Source organism: Aquila chrysaetos, chromosome 6, assembly GCF_900496995.4.
Source record: "Aquila chrysaetos chrysaetos chromosome 6, bAquChr1.4, whole genome shotgun sequence".
Classification (NCBI taxonomy): Eukaryota; Metazoa; Chordata; class Aves; order Accipitriformes; family Accipitridae; genus Aquila; species Aquila chrysaetos.
In genome coordinates this window covers 32,034,258-32,050,024 of record NC_044009.1, presented here as the reverse complement: position 1 = coordinate 32,050,024, position 15,767 = coordinate 32,034,258, and the positions used below count along the sequence as shown (strand labels likewise).

At 39.4% G+C, this 15,767-nt stretch overlaps 1 protein-coding gene across 2 annotated transcripts in view; it reads left to right on the top strand.

Annotated features, from left to right (window-relative positions):
• The window catches only part of CERS6 (ceramide synthase 6), a 133,018-nt gene that overhangs the window by 35,784 nt on the left and 81,467 nt on the right, over nucleotides 1-15,767 (top strand). For both annotated transcript variants that reach the window (XM_030018763.1, XM_030018762.1), the window contains exons 2-3: nucleotides 6,675-6,780; nucleotides 9,282-9,412. In XM_030018763.1, coding sequence (XP_029874623.1) covers nucleotides 6,675-6,780; nucleotides 9,282-9,412 — 237 coding nt within the window. The remainder of the gene's footprint in view (nucleotides 1-6,674; nucleotides 6,781-9,281; nucleotides 9,413-15,767) is intronic.

Genomic DNA, 15,767 nt, shown 5'->3' with positions numbered 1-15,767 from the left:
TTTTCCAGAGCCTGTTAGCCATTAAAATGCGTTACACCTAGATGCTTTAACAAGACTCAGGAGGAACAAGAAGGTTGACGCAAAACTAAGAAATGACAGTAATGGGGCAGAAACTGAAACAAATTCAGTTTTTGCTTGCAATCTTTAGGAGAGGTTTCAAGGTCAAGGAGCAGACAGGTCACTTGTCTCAGTGCATGTAGTTTGAAAGTTTTAAATGAAAAATTTAATAAATTTCAGAAACCTTGACGTACAATAACATTTAAAACATATTGCATGTGAATGGCAGGACAGCTTATTAAATCTGTTGGGGGAAGTCCATAAATAATAAAAAAAATAATCTAAGCTTATTTTGTTGGCAGTTATTCCTGGGTTTGGGGCCTAATAAGACTTCTTGCAGCTCCATCCCTTGTGATGGTGACTTATTTTAGGTATGCCACTTTTAAATGCAGAAGTGTAAACCACCCTTCTTCATCTACATCAAAGAACTTCATCTTGATTGGGGTTCTCTTGAATGGATAATCTTGTCCATATCCTTTTGTAAAAATAATTGGACGTGAGTTCAATAGCCTTTATTGCAGACTATATTAAGACAGTATAATAAAATCAAGGATCAGATAGTAAGTTGTTATCCTCCCGCAGCGGGGGGGAATCTATAGCAGACTTTTTTGTTATTCAGTCTATTGCTTCCCCATTCCTGGGCCCCTTTCTTATCAGCTTGTGGGGGGAGAGAGTTGTGGAGATTGGTTTTGGTTGGTTTTTTGTTTTGGTTTCTGCCTCGCCCCCCTTTCTTTTGCTTTTTTACCTCAGTAAAAATGGAGAAAGGTTTATGGTTTTCAATTTCTGGATTCTTGCTGTCTTGTTCTAGAGAGGATTTTGGTGAAATGAAGCAAGTTTCTAAATAAAGCAGAAACATTTGACAAATAAGCATTGCAAAGTAGTACAATTTTATCACTTCAAAGGGCATGGGAAGGAAACCAAACCTGCTTTGAACTGGTTAACATGTATCACTTGCCAGCTAACATTGTCAATTATTTTAAGACTGTTATTTCTTAAATTGAAAGTTAAGAACGAACCATTGAGTTTTTTCTTTATATCTCCTCATACATTTAAAAAAAAAAAAAAAAGCATATTTAATTACATGAATCAAATATTCATTTGCCCTGTTAGCTTAATGGTTTGTTTTGGGGTTTGTGGTGTTTTGTTGGTTTTTTTTTTTTTTTTTTTGTGGCCCTGTTTGGAAAGCCTTAATTCTTGCAGATCTTTTAGGCTGTTTAAAAAACCTGTAATCCCTCTTTACCTGTTGTGGGCTCTGTGGTGGTTTGAGCATCTTCAAAGCTGCTGAGAAACTGTCAAATGTGGTTTTGCTAAAGGGTAGCCACTGTGGTCCTCTCAGAAATGGCAGATAACCTGCTGGTATGGAAACACTACATTCACGTGCTATAGGAAGGCCCTACAGGCATATTTCCAGTGTCCCAGATGACTACAGAGTTGCTATATATTAGTTTCTGACCAAATTCAGGGCAAAGATACATGTCGCAAATAGGGCTGTTTGATTTGTAGTAAAATCCAGAGAATCACAAAAAAAGGTCTTTTTACTTTTTTCCTCCTCCCTCATGATACTTTGAAAAAAAAATATTTATTCAATGCAGACTGTGCTAATGTACATCAGCCTCCAAGGATTATGAGGGTCAACGCTAACATTTCTAGTTAATTCTGGGATTAAAATGATGTAATTTGTCAAGACAAAAAGCAATAAACTAAAAAGTTTACATGGTAATTAATTAGTAAGGTTCAAATAGCTGGTGAAGGAGAACAGAAAGAGCTCTGTGAGCCAGTGGGGGCATTTTCCTTACTCTTTTATTAGAGGTTATTTTATCAGTGATACTGCAGTTATATTTCCAGTTGATGTGTCCAGGATGATTTGTGCTCATGACAGATCTGATCTGTTTGTATTTCTAAAGAGAAACTTTTACAGGGTGTGGAGTGCCCAGGAAGTGGAGCCAGCATATTTTTAAGCTGTAATTTTCTGAGTGTGAGGAATTAGACGTCTAGTGTGGAGTGGTGGCAATGGCTTCTGAAGAGGCTGTGGGTTTGGGGTTTCATCTCCCCCCCGGGGTTGATGGCCAGGTGGTATCCTCGTCTCCCTCTAAGTAGCACTGTGCCCACTGCGATCACTGCAAAGAGCAAGTGGTGGCCAACTGGCATTTATCTTCTTCCACCAGGGCAAAGTTAATTTTTAGGGGTTTTTCTTGGCTTTGTTTTTGGGGGGTTTTTGTTTGTTTGGTTTTTTTACTTCTCCTTTTTCTACTTACTCATCTGTTGTAATAGTGGCTGTCTTTGTCTAGTTGGCCTTTGTTAAAGGGCAAGTGGGAAACCCACATGGTACTTGTTCTTGATCAAATTTACATAATTCTGGTGAAATGGTGCTTCTTATTATGCTCTAGGAGAGGTGAGGGATCATTTTGCAAAGGATTTCTTGACCCCTTGCTGGAGAAAAACTAATTTCTGAGTTTGGGTTGGAGTATAAGGCCTTGCTGTCACTGTTGTAAATAATGAATTTGAGAAAAACGGACAGGATCTAAAATGCAAACCAGCGCCTGCCTTTAGGGGTGCAGGACACTCGGAAATGCTTGTCTTCTTCAGGCAGATGGTGCAGTATTTATGGGCCTGCAAAGACTGAGTGCTTTCAGCTCCGATGCTCTGCAGTAATAGACGTTACCTGAACTAGCTGGCTGTGGGCTTTTTGGGTTGGTTTTGTTTTTAAATGTGGCTTTAGACTGTGAATGGGGAAGCTGCCTTTAAAAAGGTTCTTGAATTCTGAGTTTAATTCCCTTGTTTATGTTGGTCTTTCACTTTTAGTTCCAGAATAGATGGGGCTGCATTTGGCAAAAAATGCTTGTCCTTTAATTTCTGTGTAATTGAATACCAGCTTTCAAGTCAGCTGTACTGGAATCCATTGAACAAGAGTTATTAGTGTGGCGTTTGTTCAGATTTACGTGTTTTAAAGAGAAGAACTGGCAATATATTCAATTCTGCTCTTCTTACTCTTTCACAATAGTTCTTCACTCTTAATTGCAGTACCTTATGTGATAAATAGTCCCATGGGCTTCAGTAAGACTGCTTAGGGAACTGAATACCACAGCGTTAGCAGAAATGGAAAAAATGAATAGTGCTTTTAAGAAGTGCAACATTTGGCAAAATGCTCATAGTTTGTACATGTATCAGACATTAATTGTTTTGTTTACTTATGGATCTATTTAAATTATTATGGAAAACTATTGGTGAGAATTATGTTAACAATGCTTTTTATGGTACCTGGTGTGGCATTTGGGATCCTATTGATTAAATTCTACTTTTAAATTCTATCTTAACCTTGAAAAGCAATTTTTATACTGCAAAGTATAGCTTGAATTTGTTAAGTTTTTTTATGAAAAGTAAAAAATATCTCTTAAATTTTACCAGTTCCACCAAAGGTAATCACATGGACATGGCTCCTGCACACTTGAATTGGTGGTCAGACCTGCTCAGTATTGAAGGCATGTAAAATGTTTCTGTTAAAAATGCTTTACTTCCCTTGAGTGTCCTAACAGGAATTAACAATCCCTTGAGGGGATTTTTTTAAAGCTTTTTTTCAAAAGTGGAGAAAGGCCACAAGAGCATATCAGGAGAGAGACCTCTGTGGGTTTTTTTAAGCTTTCCATGTCCCTTCCTCCCTGACATAGCTGGCCAAGATCATCCTGTGTCTTGCAGTAGTGTACCCTGCACACATCCTTACTGTGCTTTGCTGTCCTTGTGGACCCTTGTTCTGGTCACGTGCCCATTCCTCCGGTGCATGTGAAAAACATAAGCAGCAAAGGAAGAAAAATTTGTATTCCTGTTTAGAAAATACCAGATTGAAGCAGAAAACGTGTTTCATTTTAGGTAACAGGTATAACATCAATATTACAATTCTCTTCTCTTTTTAAAATCTACACAAATGCTGTATCTGTGCTTTGTCCTGGATTTATCTAGGCTGTTCATTAGCAAGATATGTCATTTTAAGAATAGCATTTAAGCAAACCCAGCTGGTTTGCTTAGATTTAAATGAAGATCAGCTCAGCATGATGCTTGTTGGAATTGCTCCTTGTGGAATTTTTCTAACTGGGGCTTTTTAATCTGCTTTTGACTTTACCAAATTAATTTTTTTTTCTTTTAAACTAGCATGTTTAAGGACCTGCCTTTCTGTTGGAGTTATATCATGGCTATCTCATTACTTCACTGAGCAGGAGAAAAGCAGAACAGAAGTTGAAAGATGTATGTGTGTAAAACAAAACAAAACAAAAAAACCCCCAAACAAACAAACAAACCAACAAAAAAACCCCCAAACCAACACCCCCCCCAACCCCCCCCCCCCAACCACCAAAAACCCAACCAAACAAAAACCCCACACCCTCCAAACTGACAAACAAAAAAAACCCAAATCAAGTCTTACTTCAGAGGAGACTGACTTAGACTGACTTTGCCAGTGCCCAGAAAATCCATCTGAAGCAATTTTTATTTTTGTGTTTATTTAGTGGGTTTCTTGCTCTTGCTGTTGCTGGTGAAGGCTGAGCTTGGGTTCCTCTGTGAATGCATGAAGCTGATGAAGAAGTTGTCTTTCATTTATTTGCTTTTATTCTACCTACAGCATTCTTCTGCCCTGTCTCTACTTGTAAGTGTTTCCTTGTAGGGCTTTGTAAAATTAGCTTGAACATTGCTTGACATCCCCTTTACTGTCTTACCTAGCCTTTACTCTTGCCTGACTCTATTGCTTCCTCTTCAGGAAACTGTTTGAATAGTGAAGACTGGAATTTGGCGGGGGGGGGGTTCAGCTTTTCAGTACAAAACATGGACATAGATGCTAAGATTCTCAGCCCCTCTGTTACATGGCTAGAAGTGTTTTACAACTCCTTAAAATTATAAAAGTAAATTTCTGAAATCAAACTCTATGAACGTTTTGTTAGCTTCTTCAGCTACCTTTTTGGCTATCAGCTAACAGCAATGGCCAGCACTGGTTTAGTTATGTCCATATTGGACTAGAGAATACAATTATTGCTTCTTCTTTTGTCACCGTATACTTTAAGTAATGTACAAGTTTCCAGTGTAGCTAGATTACACTGTATTTACATACAAAATATACAGAGCTTATATGCTTCTGTTTCATGAGCAGAAAACTGCTTTCTTCCCGAGCTCAGCAGTGAAACTGGTATCATCCAAGCTGTTAACCCTAAAGCAGGGAATGTACACCAGCTACAGTGCCATTGATTTGGTTGATGCTGTGGAGCTAGCAGTATGGTTGCAATCTGCAGCCGATCCAGATTGCAACCAAACTTTTTACAGAGTCTAATAAGGTGTTAAGTTTTTTTTTCCTCTTATACAAGGATCAAATAGTGAGTTCGCTGACACACTGCATGTGTCTTTGGATATATGAGTTCTCACCCCTCTCACAAATAGTCACCAAAATCATTTCAGGCTATTAGAATTGACTTTCATATGGGAATGGTATCAGTGTGTCAAGAATTTTTCCTTGGGAAAACAAGGTGGGTTTGCATCACCCATCTTTCTTTACCAAATGATATTGCTGTAAGCACTGTAACATTGCTTAGGACTTAATTCTCTTTAATCAGCTGTGTGGTCTTAAACATAGCAGAAACAGCAGTTGTAGCTCAAAACAGTGCTTAAAATGGGGCTTGCATGTGGATAAGAATTCCATGATTCTTAAGAGCTTGTGGTCATTCAGCTGGATAAACGTGGAACTACTCCTTAACTACGGAGTATGTTGTTTTGGTCCCTGCTGGCAAATGAAGTCTTAGGAAATGGAAGTCTTCACTTAAAAAAGTGAAATTGAGAGTTACATAGCTCAAAGATGGCAGAAGTTCATACTCTTCATATATGAATGTGATTCCTATACAGACTTTGTAGCTTTCATGGGGTTCCGGAGTTGGACTCATAGTTACAAATAACTTAGCTTTCAGTGAGTGGAATGATGGTCTTTGAATGTATGTAATGTAAGCTATGTAATTAATCTCTAAAATGTATCAGAGACACCCAGTTTATAAACTGGATGAACTTACGGATTGGTGTTTGGATCTGTGACAGCTTCGTATTTTAGCAGAAGAGTTTGGAGGAAGAGCAAAGTCTTTGAGGCATGGCTCAACACCATTTAAACTTTATGGTTTAGAAAATTGTATTGACTGGGCAGCTTAAGTGCTTGCTGCCTTTAATGACTTTGTTTGAATTTCCACTGTGCAAAAGGAGTCCTGAGGCAGTAACTGATTTATGAAAAAGGCTCTGTTTGGAGGAGAATATTATGTGCTCCTCATCTCTGCAAGCTGCCCTGCTTTCATTAGTTGGTGCTTCTCTAGGAGGCATTCCTCTTGTGCTTTTGTTCTATCCTTTTTTTTCACAACATGAAAGAAAATGCTTTGTTTCATGTGCTCCATGGAGTTCCTTTCATCCTTCAAAGTGATGTTACTTATTTTGCGATGTAATTGCCTGTATGAGCTTGCGTTTGAGCTGTAAGGATAAGTATTGTTTTTGTTGGCAGGGTTATAATGTTGGCGCATTTACCATATGTCATTGATTGATAACAGTAATGAAGTAAATAACTGAAGGATTTAACTTGTTTTCTTTTTTCATTCTTCTGTTTCTCACAGGTTCATTGCTAAACCATGTGCCTTAGGCCTTAAAGTCCAAGCCAACGGACCACAGAAAGCTCAACCTAATGCTATCCTGGAAAAAGTTTTCACAGCTATTACAAAGGTAGAGTATTTAAATAAAATATTTACCTTATAAAGTGGGATATGGCACTATAAACTCTGTCTGAACAAAACAAAGCTAACTGCTAAATGCAGTGCTGCATTTTTTACAGCTAAAATCAGAACACGCAAATGTCAAGGTTGTCATTGGCATGCCAGCTTGAGCAGTTGTGGATCCCTTCGTGACGTCTCCTGTAAGCTTTAATCAAAAAAAGTTGTTACAGAAACACTTTGTAGGTGCCATATGGCCACCTACTTCTTTTTGCTTCTTATCTTTTAGAAATTTCCACAAAATCATCAGTTTTTTTTGAAAAAAGAGCAAATTGTGAGCCAGTAAGATTGGCCTTACTGTGTTTTCCATGAAACTTCAAAGCTACTCCTTCTAGGGGAACTGCCTAAACACAGGACGCTGGTGGCTTGCTAGTGTCCCAGCTGTTTACATTGTGATGAATGTCCTTCAATGTCCACAGCTAGAAAAGTGGGGGGAACTGACTGAATAATGTTTTAGAGCTTACAGATTATTTTTTTTGTACAATACAAGTTTTTCCTCTACCACTTATGTCTCTGTCTCTGCAGCTCTCACTGTATGACATCTCAGCTAAACCTCTATGTCATCCTGTCCGTGCTTTTGAAGCATCCTGAGCTTTTCCGTAGCAGTGAGCAGGTGTCCTTTAGCATCTCCTGAAGACCTCAGTGGTCACCTGCTTTGTAGCAAAAAGGCCTGTGGAGGCCTCAAGGACGAAGTCACTGTGCTGCAGGAACTTCTCAGTCCCACCTCAGCTCCAGCCTGCAGCTAGGCATGCCACAGCAAAGGCATCAGCCTAAACTGCAGAGTGTATTAGGGTCATAGAGGGCAAAATTGGGTTCAGTGTCAGGGACAGCGCAATATGCCATGGATCTGTCTTGCTTGTGTGTCCTACCGTCTCCCAAGATCACCATGGCACTTGGTGAGGTTTTTGTCCTGTTTTCAGGGAGGGAATCGCACATACCTTGTTTCTAAAAGCTGCAGCACATGTGCTCTTGCCCAGACTCAGCTGGAGGAAGAGTGGGATTTTTTTTTTTTTTTAAATTTTACCTTGCAGTATCTGCTAGTCCAACACAGGGCCTGAGGGTGTGAAGTAATCTAACTAATGCCTGTGAGTCATGGTACAAGCTGGCACACACAGCTGCCAGCACCCAGTGCATGGAGACAAGTGGGAAGAGCTCCAAAGGAAAGTATTTACTTTTACTTAAGAGTTTGGTAGGGCTTCTGGTAGCTGCTCTCAGAGAAACTGTCTGATTTAGCTAGCCGTCTTTTTTGAGTTATGTGCAGCAGTTCTCTCTGGTCAAACTCCCATGAGCTGCATCAATCATTTGATTTCTCTAAAGTCACAGAGAATGGCTTTTCTTAACCTTCCATTGAAAAACTAGTGGCTACTTTGGTTGAGTAAAAAAACTTTTTTTTCTTTTTTTTTTGAGATGTATGGCAAATACTTTACCCTTCTCTTGTCTCATCCTTTCCCATCCCTTTCCTTCATGTCTTTTCCTAGAGGCTGATAGATGAAACTTCAGCCTGATGGAAGCTTTGCTGTTTTACCTCTTGCAACATTTAAAAAAGTCTTTATTGTGGCAGCTCTTGCATCTCATTCAATGTATGTAAGTGGCTTGCAGAAATAAAGCTAAAGCTCCAGAAAACAAATTGTCCAAAAGCTTTTTCTGTTTCTTTAAAAAAGAGTGTGATCAGGAGAAATATATAAATAGTCCTCATGCAGTACTGTACAGGTAGAATTGCTGCATGATTAGAAACATGGCCTGTACTGCTCTTCTCCATATAGTAGTCAAATTGAGGACAGACTCATTTTGCTTTTGCCCTACCTCTGCACCATCTTGCAGCTGCTCTAATGAAATGAACGTTCCACATTTGCTGCTTTGGAGAATAATTGTGTGTAGCTAATTTTACAGAAAAAAATTCTCTCTCCCTGTTGTCAAGGTGATTTTCCTTTAGAAGTTGTCACTTTGTTTAATGACCTCATTTTTTAACATTAATATGCACAAACATGGGATATATCTTCTTTCCATGTCAGTCAAACAGTCTCCACTACTGCAACAGTTGATAGGACAAAGATCCTTATGCAGGAGGGTGGAACAGGCATAGCATGTGGCTGGCAGGGGGGTGTTTGTAAGCCCCACTGCTCGAGAAATGCATGGCATTTTATCTCTATTTATCATCACTTTCAAGTTTCAAGCAAGTTTTCATCCAATTTTCCCCTTTAACTTTCTTATTAGTAATAACCTGCATGCAATATTACAGCATATGTCCTTCTAGATTAATAATAGTTACTGTAAACGTATTTTGATGTGGATCTGCCAGCAGAGATTTCTGTGAAAGTGATTTTATTTCTATGTATCCATGTGTTTGACAGGCAGCCTCTAAGTCATCAAGAGGCAATTACAGTGGTTCTAAATTTAAAGTGGACTTACTGCAGTTGGGCAAAGAAATTATTTTTATCCTTCTCTGTTCTGTAGCATCCAGATGAGAAGAGGCTGGAGGGCCTCTCCAAGCAGCTGGACTGGGATGTACGCAGCATTCAACGCTGGTTTCGACAAAGACGCAACCAGGAAAAGCCCAGCACTCTTACAAAGTTCTGTGAGAGCATGTAAGCATGCGTGTTCTCTTCTTTAGTCTTGTTGAGCCTGTGTCCTCATGAGTTTTCCCCTTTGTTCTTCATGTGTAGTTTTGTAGACAGGTAGAAAATGATTCAAATTGATAGAATGTAACTTCTTGAATGAGAAAAACAATTTCGTTTCTCCTGAAGGAGTCAGATTGTACTTTTTGTGTACTTTCAATGGTGAAAAGCTTTCAGAAATCAGGTGGTTGTGATTCTTACTGTCAGGGTGCCAGCCTGACCCTTTCAGACAAATTGCCTGGTGTTAGGGTGGGAAGCTGTCTTTACAGCACAACCTTTAGCTATACAACCTGACAGAGATCTGAGATGGAGAAGTAAAGATAAAAGCCAATTGGGTTGTTAAACCCTTTGTTTTTTCTCATCCCGGGCTTGTCCCCTTTACTAGCCCATTTCTCTGGGTGCACTGAACTCTGAGAAGCTAAAGGTTCCTACACTTTGTTTAGGAAGTTTTTTTTCACTTGCCAGGGTTTACTTCTAAGGAATCTTTCCCAGCACCCAGCTGCTTTTCAAACTGGTTATCTATATAAAGGTCATTTTCTAATTGGACTCCATTGTTTTTAGTATCTGAGTTACATTTCCATGCCAGCTGGTTGTAACATATTAATACTTAATCTGCATTGAAAGAGCATGGAAAATGAAATCTACTTAATATTTACATGTTTTTCTTAAAGGAAGACTGATAGACATTGAATTAATAACAAAACACAAAGAACAACACTAGTTTATTTGAAAGACTCATTAATTCCAAGACTTAGCCCTCTAGCACTGCTGGATGTTGTTCCTTTGATGTGGAAGGTTATGCACTTAAGCCAAATTTTACATGATCCAAATCAAGAGACTTGGCAAATATTGCTGAGGCCATAAACAAGTATTGGCTTTATTATACCCTGTTGGTCAAGTAGTTGTGTTATTGCTGGCTTAAAATTCTAGTTATACTTTTTGTTAGCTGGTAAAGAAGTGTTAGGTAGAAATGTCAGCAGAAATAGAGGAAGCCTATTTAAGCTAGAAAGCAAATCTTAATTAATCTTGTTTTCCAAGTTTTGGGGTTGTTTTTTATTCCTGATAATTCTTAAATGATTTCTTTAAGAAATTGCAAGTAAAGAAATCACAAAAACACTGCAGACCAGCCAGAGTGAGAGGGGAGGAGTGTGTGTGTTTAAAAAAAAAACAACTTGTGGAATATACTGTTGTATCATTCATGCAGATTTCCTAAATATATTTCATACTTTTTCCTTTTGTAGGTTTCCTGAGTATTTTCCTTAAACTTTAGTTTCCTGTGGCGACATACAGGAATATTCATAATATGGTCCTGAATAATGTATTAAGGCATTTTTTTCTAAAGCCAAACCATAGATGAAATGTTATTCGAGTAGCAACTGATACTTACTTTCAACTAAGGACTGAATAGGAGAGAAATTAGAAGAGTTACTGTTAAACATATTGTCTCTCTAGCTCAAAGAGTCCTTTTAGAAGAACGATAAATTGTCTGAAGATGATTGCCCTTTAATAAACAAAGGAACTTAACTGTCAGAGTGCTTAAGTCCTTTCCTTGGCATTTACAGCTAAAATCCACCCTACATAATATTTAATAAAGCCAGGCAGGGTGAGATTATGGATAAGCCTGGTCATCCTGTTGCCAGCATTTGGTGGTCTTAGAGTTACTAATTTTTGAGATCAGTGAACAACAACCGTTTTTCTACGAGGTTTGTAGTTGTTAATGGACACACTTGTCTGCTTAACTTGTAGGAAAGGCTGTGTAATCTTGGAGAAAAATTAAAACTATTACTGTTAGAGCTAGTGTATTTGGGTGGTGTATTTGGCTGCTTCTGTAAGTCGGGTCAAAGACTTCACTCTCTTGCATTAGTGCCAGCACATTTGGGCTGACCTAGAGGTAGAAATAACTTAAACTTACCGTGAAACACAGGCACGGATAGGAAAGTTATGGGTGCTGAACTTGCTTCTTTGTTGTATAAGTTATGGAAAAAGCATGCAGATGAGAGCTATGAATGCAAACTGGAAGGTAAGGTCAAGCTGTAATGAATGTCATTAACTTACACTGACAGAATTAAGTGCTAGCTTCATTTAGAGAGAGCCGTTCGGCATTACTGCAATATGTGTACTTAATAGCAATGATAATACTTGTCCTAAAGAAGTAAGGTGGCCTAAATAATAATAAGTGGATAGTTCAGGTTCTCTCTGCTCGTGGTTTGCAGATGGTACAGTGGGAGTTGCCTCTCCATCTCTATACGTACATGCTGCTCTGAGAATGTGGTGTTATCCAACCGACTGTGTGTGCATTGCCTTGATAACATTTCCAGTGGTGCAGTGTGTGCCACCAGCTGTCCCGTCACACGTGCTGGATGGAGTTGTTGGCAGGTAGTCAGAATAGCACTGAGAAGCCAGGGATACCCTTTTTTCCCTCAGTATGGGTGTTAAATGGTTGTCTAGTTAAATTATCCATCAGGGCACTAAGCAAGGTGCTTCAGTTCAGAAAAGAAATCCTTCTGTATGAGCTCTGTAGCCTTTTCACAGCTATTGAGTTAATGAGGTGGCTTTTGGATGAAGAGTCCATGTCTGGTGGCTGCTTTGGAGCTCCAGGCTGCATAAAGCACATGTTCCCGTGACAGTCATGGGAAGGGGAGCACTCCAAGTCTTCAGTAACTGGGGCACCAGTGGAGAGTTTTGTAACCCTGACAGAGAGCGAAATGCGCCCTTATGTAATAAGCAGGCACAGAGCAAACAAAATGACAGTGATCCCCACCTACACCTTCAATTGTTGAGCTGCTGTTGTCCTTCCAGAGAAGACATCAGTTTTGCTGGCAACTGCATTGATTGACTGTGACTTGGGAAGAAAAGTGACAGAACCCACAGCAAATGTGGAGCTGCTTAAAAAGAGCTCTGACTCTTTTTTACATGGAGATGATTCAATTTACTATTAGAAAAAGTGTTCCTTGGGCCCAGAGTGGCTTTTCCATGATGCAAAGGAGAAGGCAGCTGTGCCAGAAGGGCCGTAGGCCATTCTTGACTGCCTTACATTTCTTGCCATTGAGTAGTGTGGGTACTATCTAAGGTAGAGGAGCTTCAATAGGACAAAGGCTGAGAGTGAAACTCAATGATAAATGTCCTTGGCTGGGATGAATGACACCCAAGATCCAGGCCCAAACAGACTAAAACAGTAACTTGATCATCAGATTCTTCTTGTCCCAGATTTCTCACTTTCTCTACCCCTTCCCTTCTGTTTCTTTTCAAGCAACTTCCATTCTGGTCCTAAACAGAGTGCAGAGAAACTCCAAAATGTACACTTTTTTTTTTTTTTTTTTCCCTCCCCAAAATGGAATAATTCCTTTGTTGCCAGCCTTCATCAGATGTCCTGGGCATTAGCAGATGGTGGTTATAGGAAGAAAAAGACAGTAATAAAATCTCTTGTCTATAGACACTGTTTGTGCCACAGCCTTGTAGCGAAAATAAATTACTTTTCAGGGACCTTAGCCAGCAATCACCCCATAGAGTTTTGTGTGTCAATCTGAAAGAGAAGGCACCATTTGATTGTCTGAGCTGTGGAGACTGCTAATGGTGAGACTTCAGTGGCATCACGTACCTGCTTAAGATTTCAGATGCTATGGTGATAAGTACCTATATGAAATATGAGGTAGATAATTTCACCAGGTGATGATTCATGATCCAGTATTAGTCAGAAAGACAGTAATAAATGGGGTGCTGATGATTATTTTACTAGCAAGTCAATGGGTTGTTTCTTAAGGATTTGGTGATTCTGACATGAAACTTGGGAGTTAACAGCAGAGTGTTTGTAGTCACTAGGAAAGGCATCCACCTAGTATAACCTCAGATTGTAATGCTCAGGCACTTAGCTTGCTATTTTAGCTTCAGGGGAGAGTCTGTCCATAGCTTTTCTTTCTCTTGTGGGAATTTAGGCAGTTTTGCTTCTTTCCTCAACTTGGTAGATCAAAGGTGCATAAAGGAGAATAAAAAGTGGTGAACTGAGCAAAGTAGACTTTTCTATTGCCATGCATTTCTGTTGATTTTTATTCCTTTCTCTCTGTCCCCATGGCACTGCCTAACATCAAGGAAAAACAAGCTTTCTCCTGATCAAGAGTAGGGTAAGGACCTTGTGCTCTGCACTTGGAGTATGCAGCGCATGAGAAAACACAGGAAGTGGATTGCCTTGAGTCTTTTCTGAAGCTCATGTGGATTCTGTGTTATTCATGGAGATTATCTGCAGTACTTTACAAGGCTAAAAGTTGTTTCTGCAGAGGAATTTTTATAGTGATATAAATTGGATCAATTGGTCTAACAACTCTGCTGGAACATAGTTCTAGCACAGAAATGTATTTTTAAAAAAAAAAAAAAAAAAAAAGTGTCTGACCAGAAATATGTTCCCAAAAACATCTTAACGAAGAATGTTGCATCTGAATATAGTGGAATGGGAATTCCAGGCATGGAATAAGCTAGTGGAGAAAGGGCTTCAAGGTATGCTGGGGACCCCTGGGACGATGTAACTCTTGGAAGACCATGAATGGGGACTTTGCTGATTGCCAGACAGAATATAGGATCCAGGAATGTCTTTGTTAATGTCTGACATGTCAGAAGGCCAATGCAGTAGTGATTCCCAAACCACTTCCAGTTTCTTCACAGTTTCGGTGTATTGCGCTGCTGCTCACACTACCAGTGCGTAGGCATGTTTGCTTTTCTCAAAGAATAAATAGTATAGAAAGAGCAAGCATCCTGGCCTCCCTTGTTGTCCGGAGCAAAGGGAGATAACCCATGATGCCCTAAGTTATTAGCCTGGGACTTGGGAATGTCATCAGGCTCATGACTTGTCTGTCCTACAGCTATGTACATTTAAACAAGCTGTTTATTAGACACATTTACATGGTTTCCAAGGAGTGGCTGGCAGAAACATATGGCCAAGAGAATTTTTTGCATTTATGCAACAGTCTGCGTGTGAAAACATGGAAATGTGCAGACTGAAAGGCCAAAGATTTTTTTTTTTTCCCCTCATTCTTCTCCAGAAAAAGCTTGGATACTAAAGTATCTGTAAGTGGGGTGTCTCTTAGTTTTGATGTAGGGGACAGAAAAGTCTCTGTCTCATCTCTGAGTCAGAACACACTCTTTTTCCTAAGGAATTGAAACTGTGTTTATGTACGTTGCTTTTGGGGAGATTTTATCTATCTATAGCTGTATATATATGTGTGTGCACGTGTCTGTGTATAGAGACAGATATATACAGAATACTTTTTTCTCGTCATGCACATTTGTGTGAAAATTTTATAGGCAGTTTGCAACTTCTTGGCCGTATTGCTTTTCTCAACTAGCAGAGTAATTCTCTCTTACAAAATTGTACTGGAAAAATAACTATGCAAGGAAAAGAAATTGAGACAGCTGCTTGGTTGTTGAAATTCTGAACTGTGCTGATACAAATCTTAACAAAGCGCATAAAAGAATTCATCAGTCTGTGCTTTGTGTGTAGCAGTAAAGCACTAGAAAATAAATAGGCGTCAAAAAGCTTCTAGCTCTGAATTTTTAATAGCCTCAGGCCCTCTTAAGTCAGCTTCTAAAACACTGCTGAATACAATGATCTTTGAGATGCAAGCAGAAATATGTGGTAAATGGTATTGTGGGTCCATTTAATTCTGATTTGTGAATACAGGTTTTCAGCTGCCTCAGTGGTACATGCAATTGAGGACTAACTAGTGTTTCACAACCAGAAAAGCGAACAAGGGGATGGGTCTGTGATGCTGTGCTATGTGCTCTGGGGCAAGTGTGATAATTACTGTTCAATGGCCATAGAATTACCAAATCTCCCTCGTTTTCCTCTGCTGTTTTCCATGGGGCAGGAATGGCTGTTCCTCCTTGCTTTCTCACAGGTACGAGGCATAACCTCTCCCCTGCTGCTCCGGTCTGTTCAGGAAATCTAAAGCACTGGTAACTCAACCAGCTGCTTGGTGAAAGGGAAACTGCACACCGAACTAGTATGCTGATGAAAAGTTAGACATTTTCCTTGCTATTATAACTCTGGATTTTTTATTTTTTTTTTAAACTGGGCAGATACTTAGTTCTGCTGCTCCTTCTCCTTGTAACGTCCTGCAGTGGGCTGCGTGCTTCTGGGAGAGGTGCTTCTATTGACATATGATCATAGGACAGCAGTCTTGCCTAAAAGAGAAAGCATCAAGGAAAATCCAAAATTTCTGGAAGTCACTGTGAAATAGTGGCAACATCTGCAGTGAGGCATAGTATTGGAAGCCTCTAATTACTGATTTATTTCTTCTGGAACACTTTGTACTGAAACAGTTAATAGGACTGATAA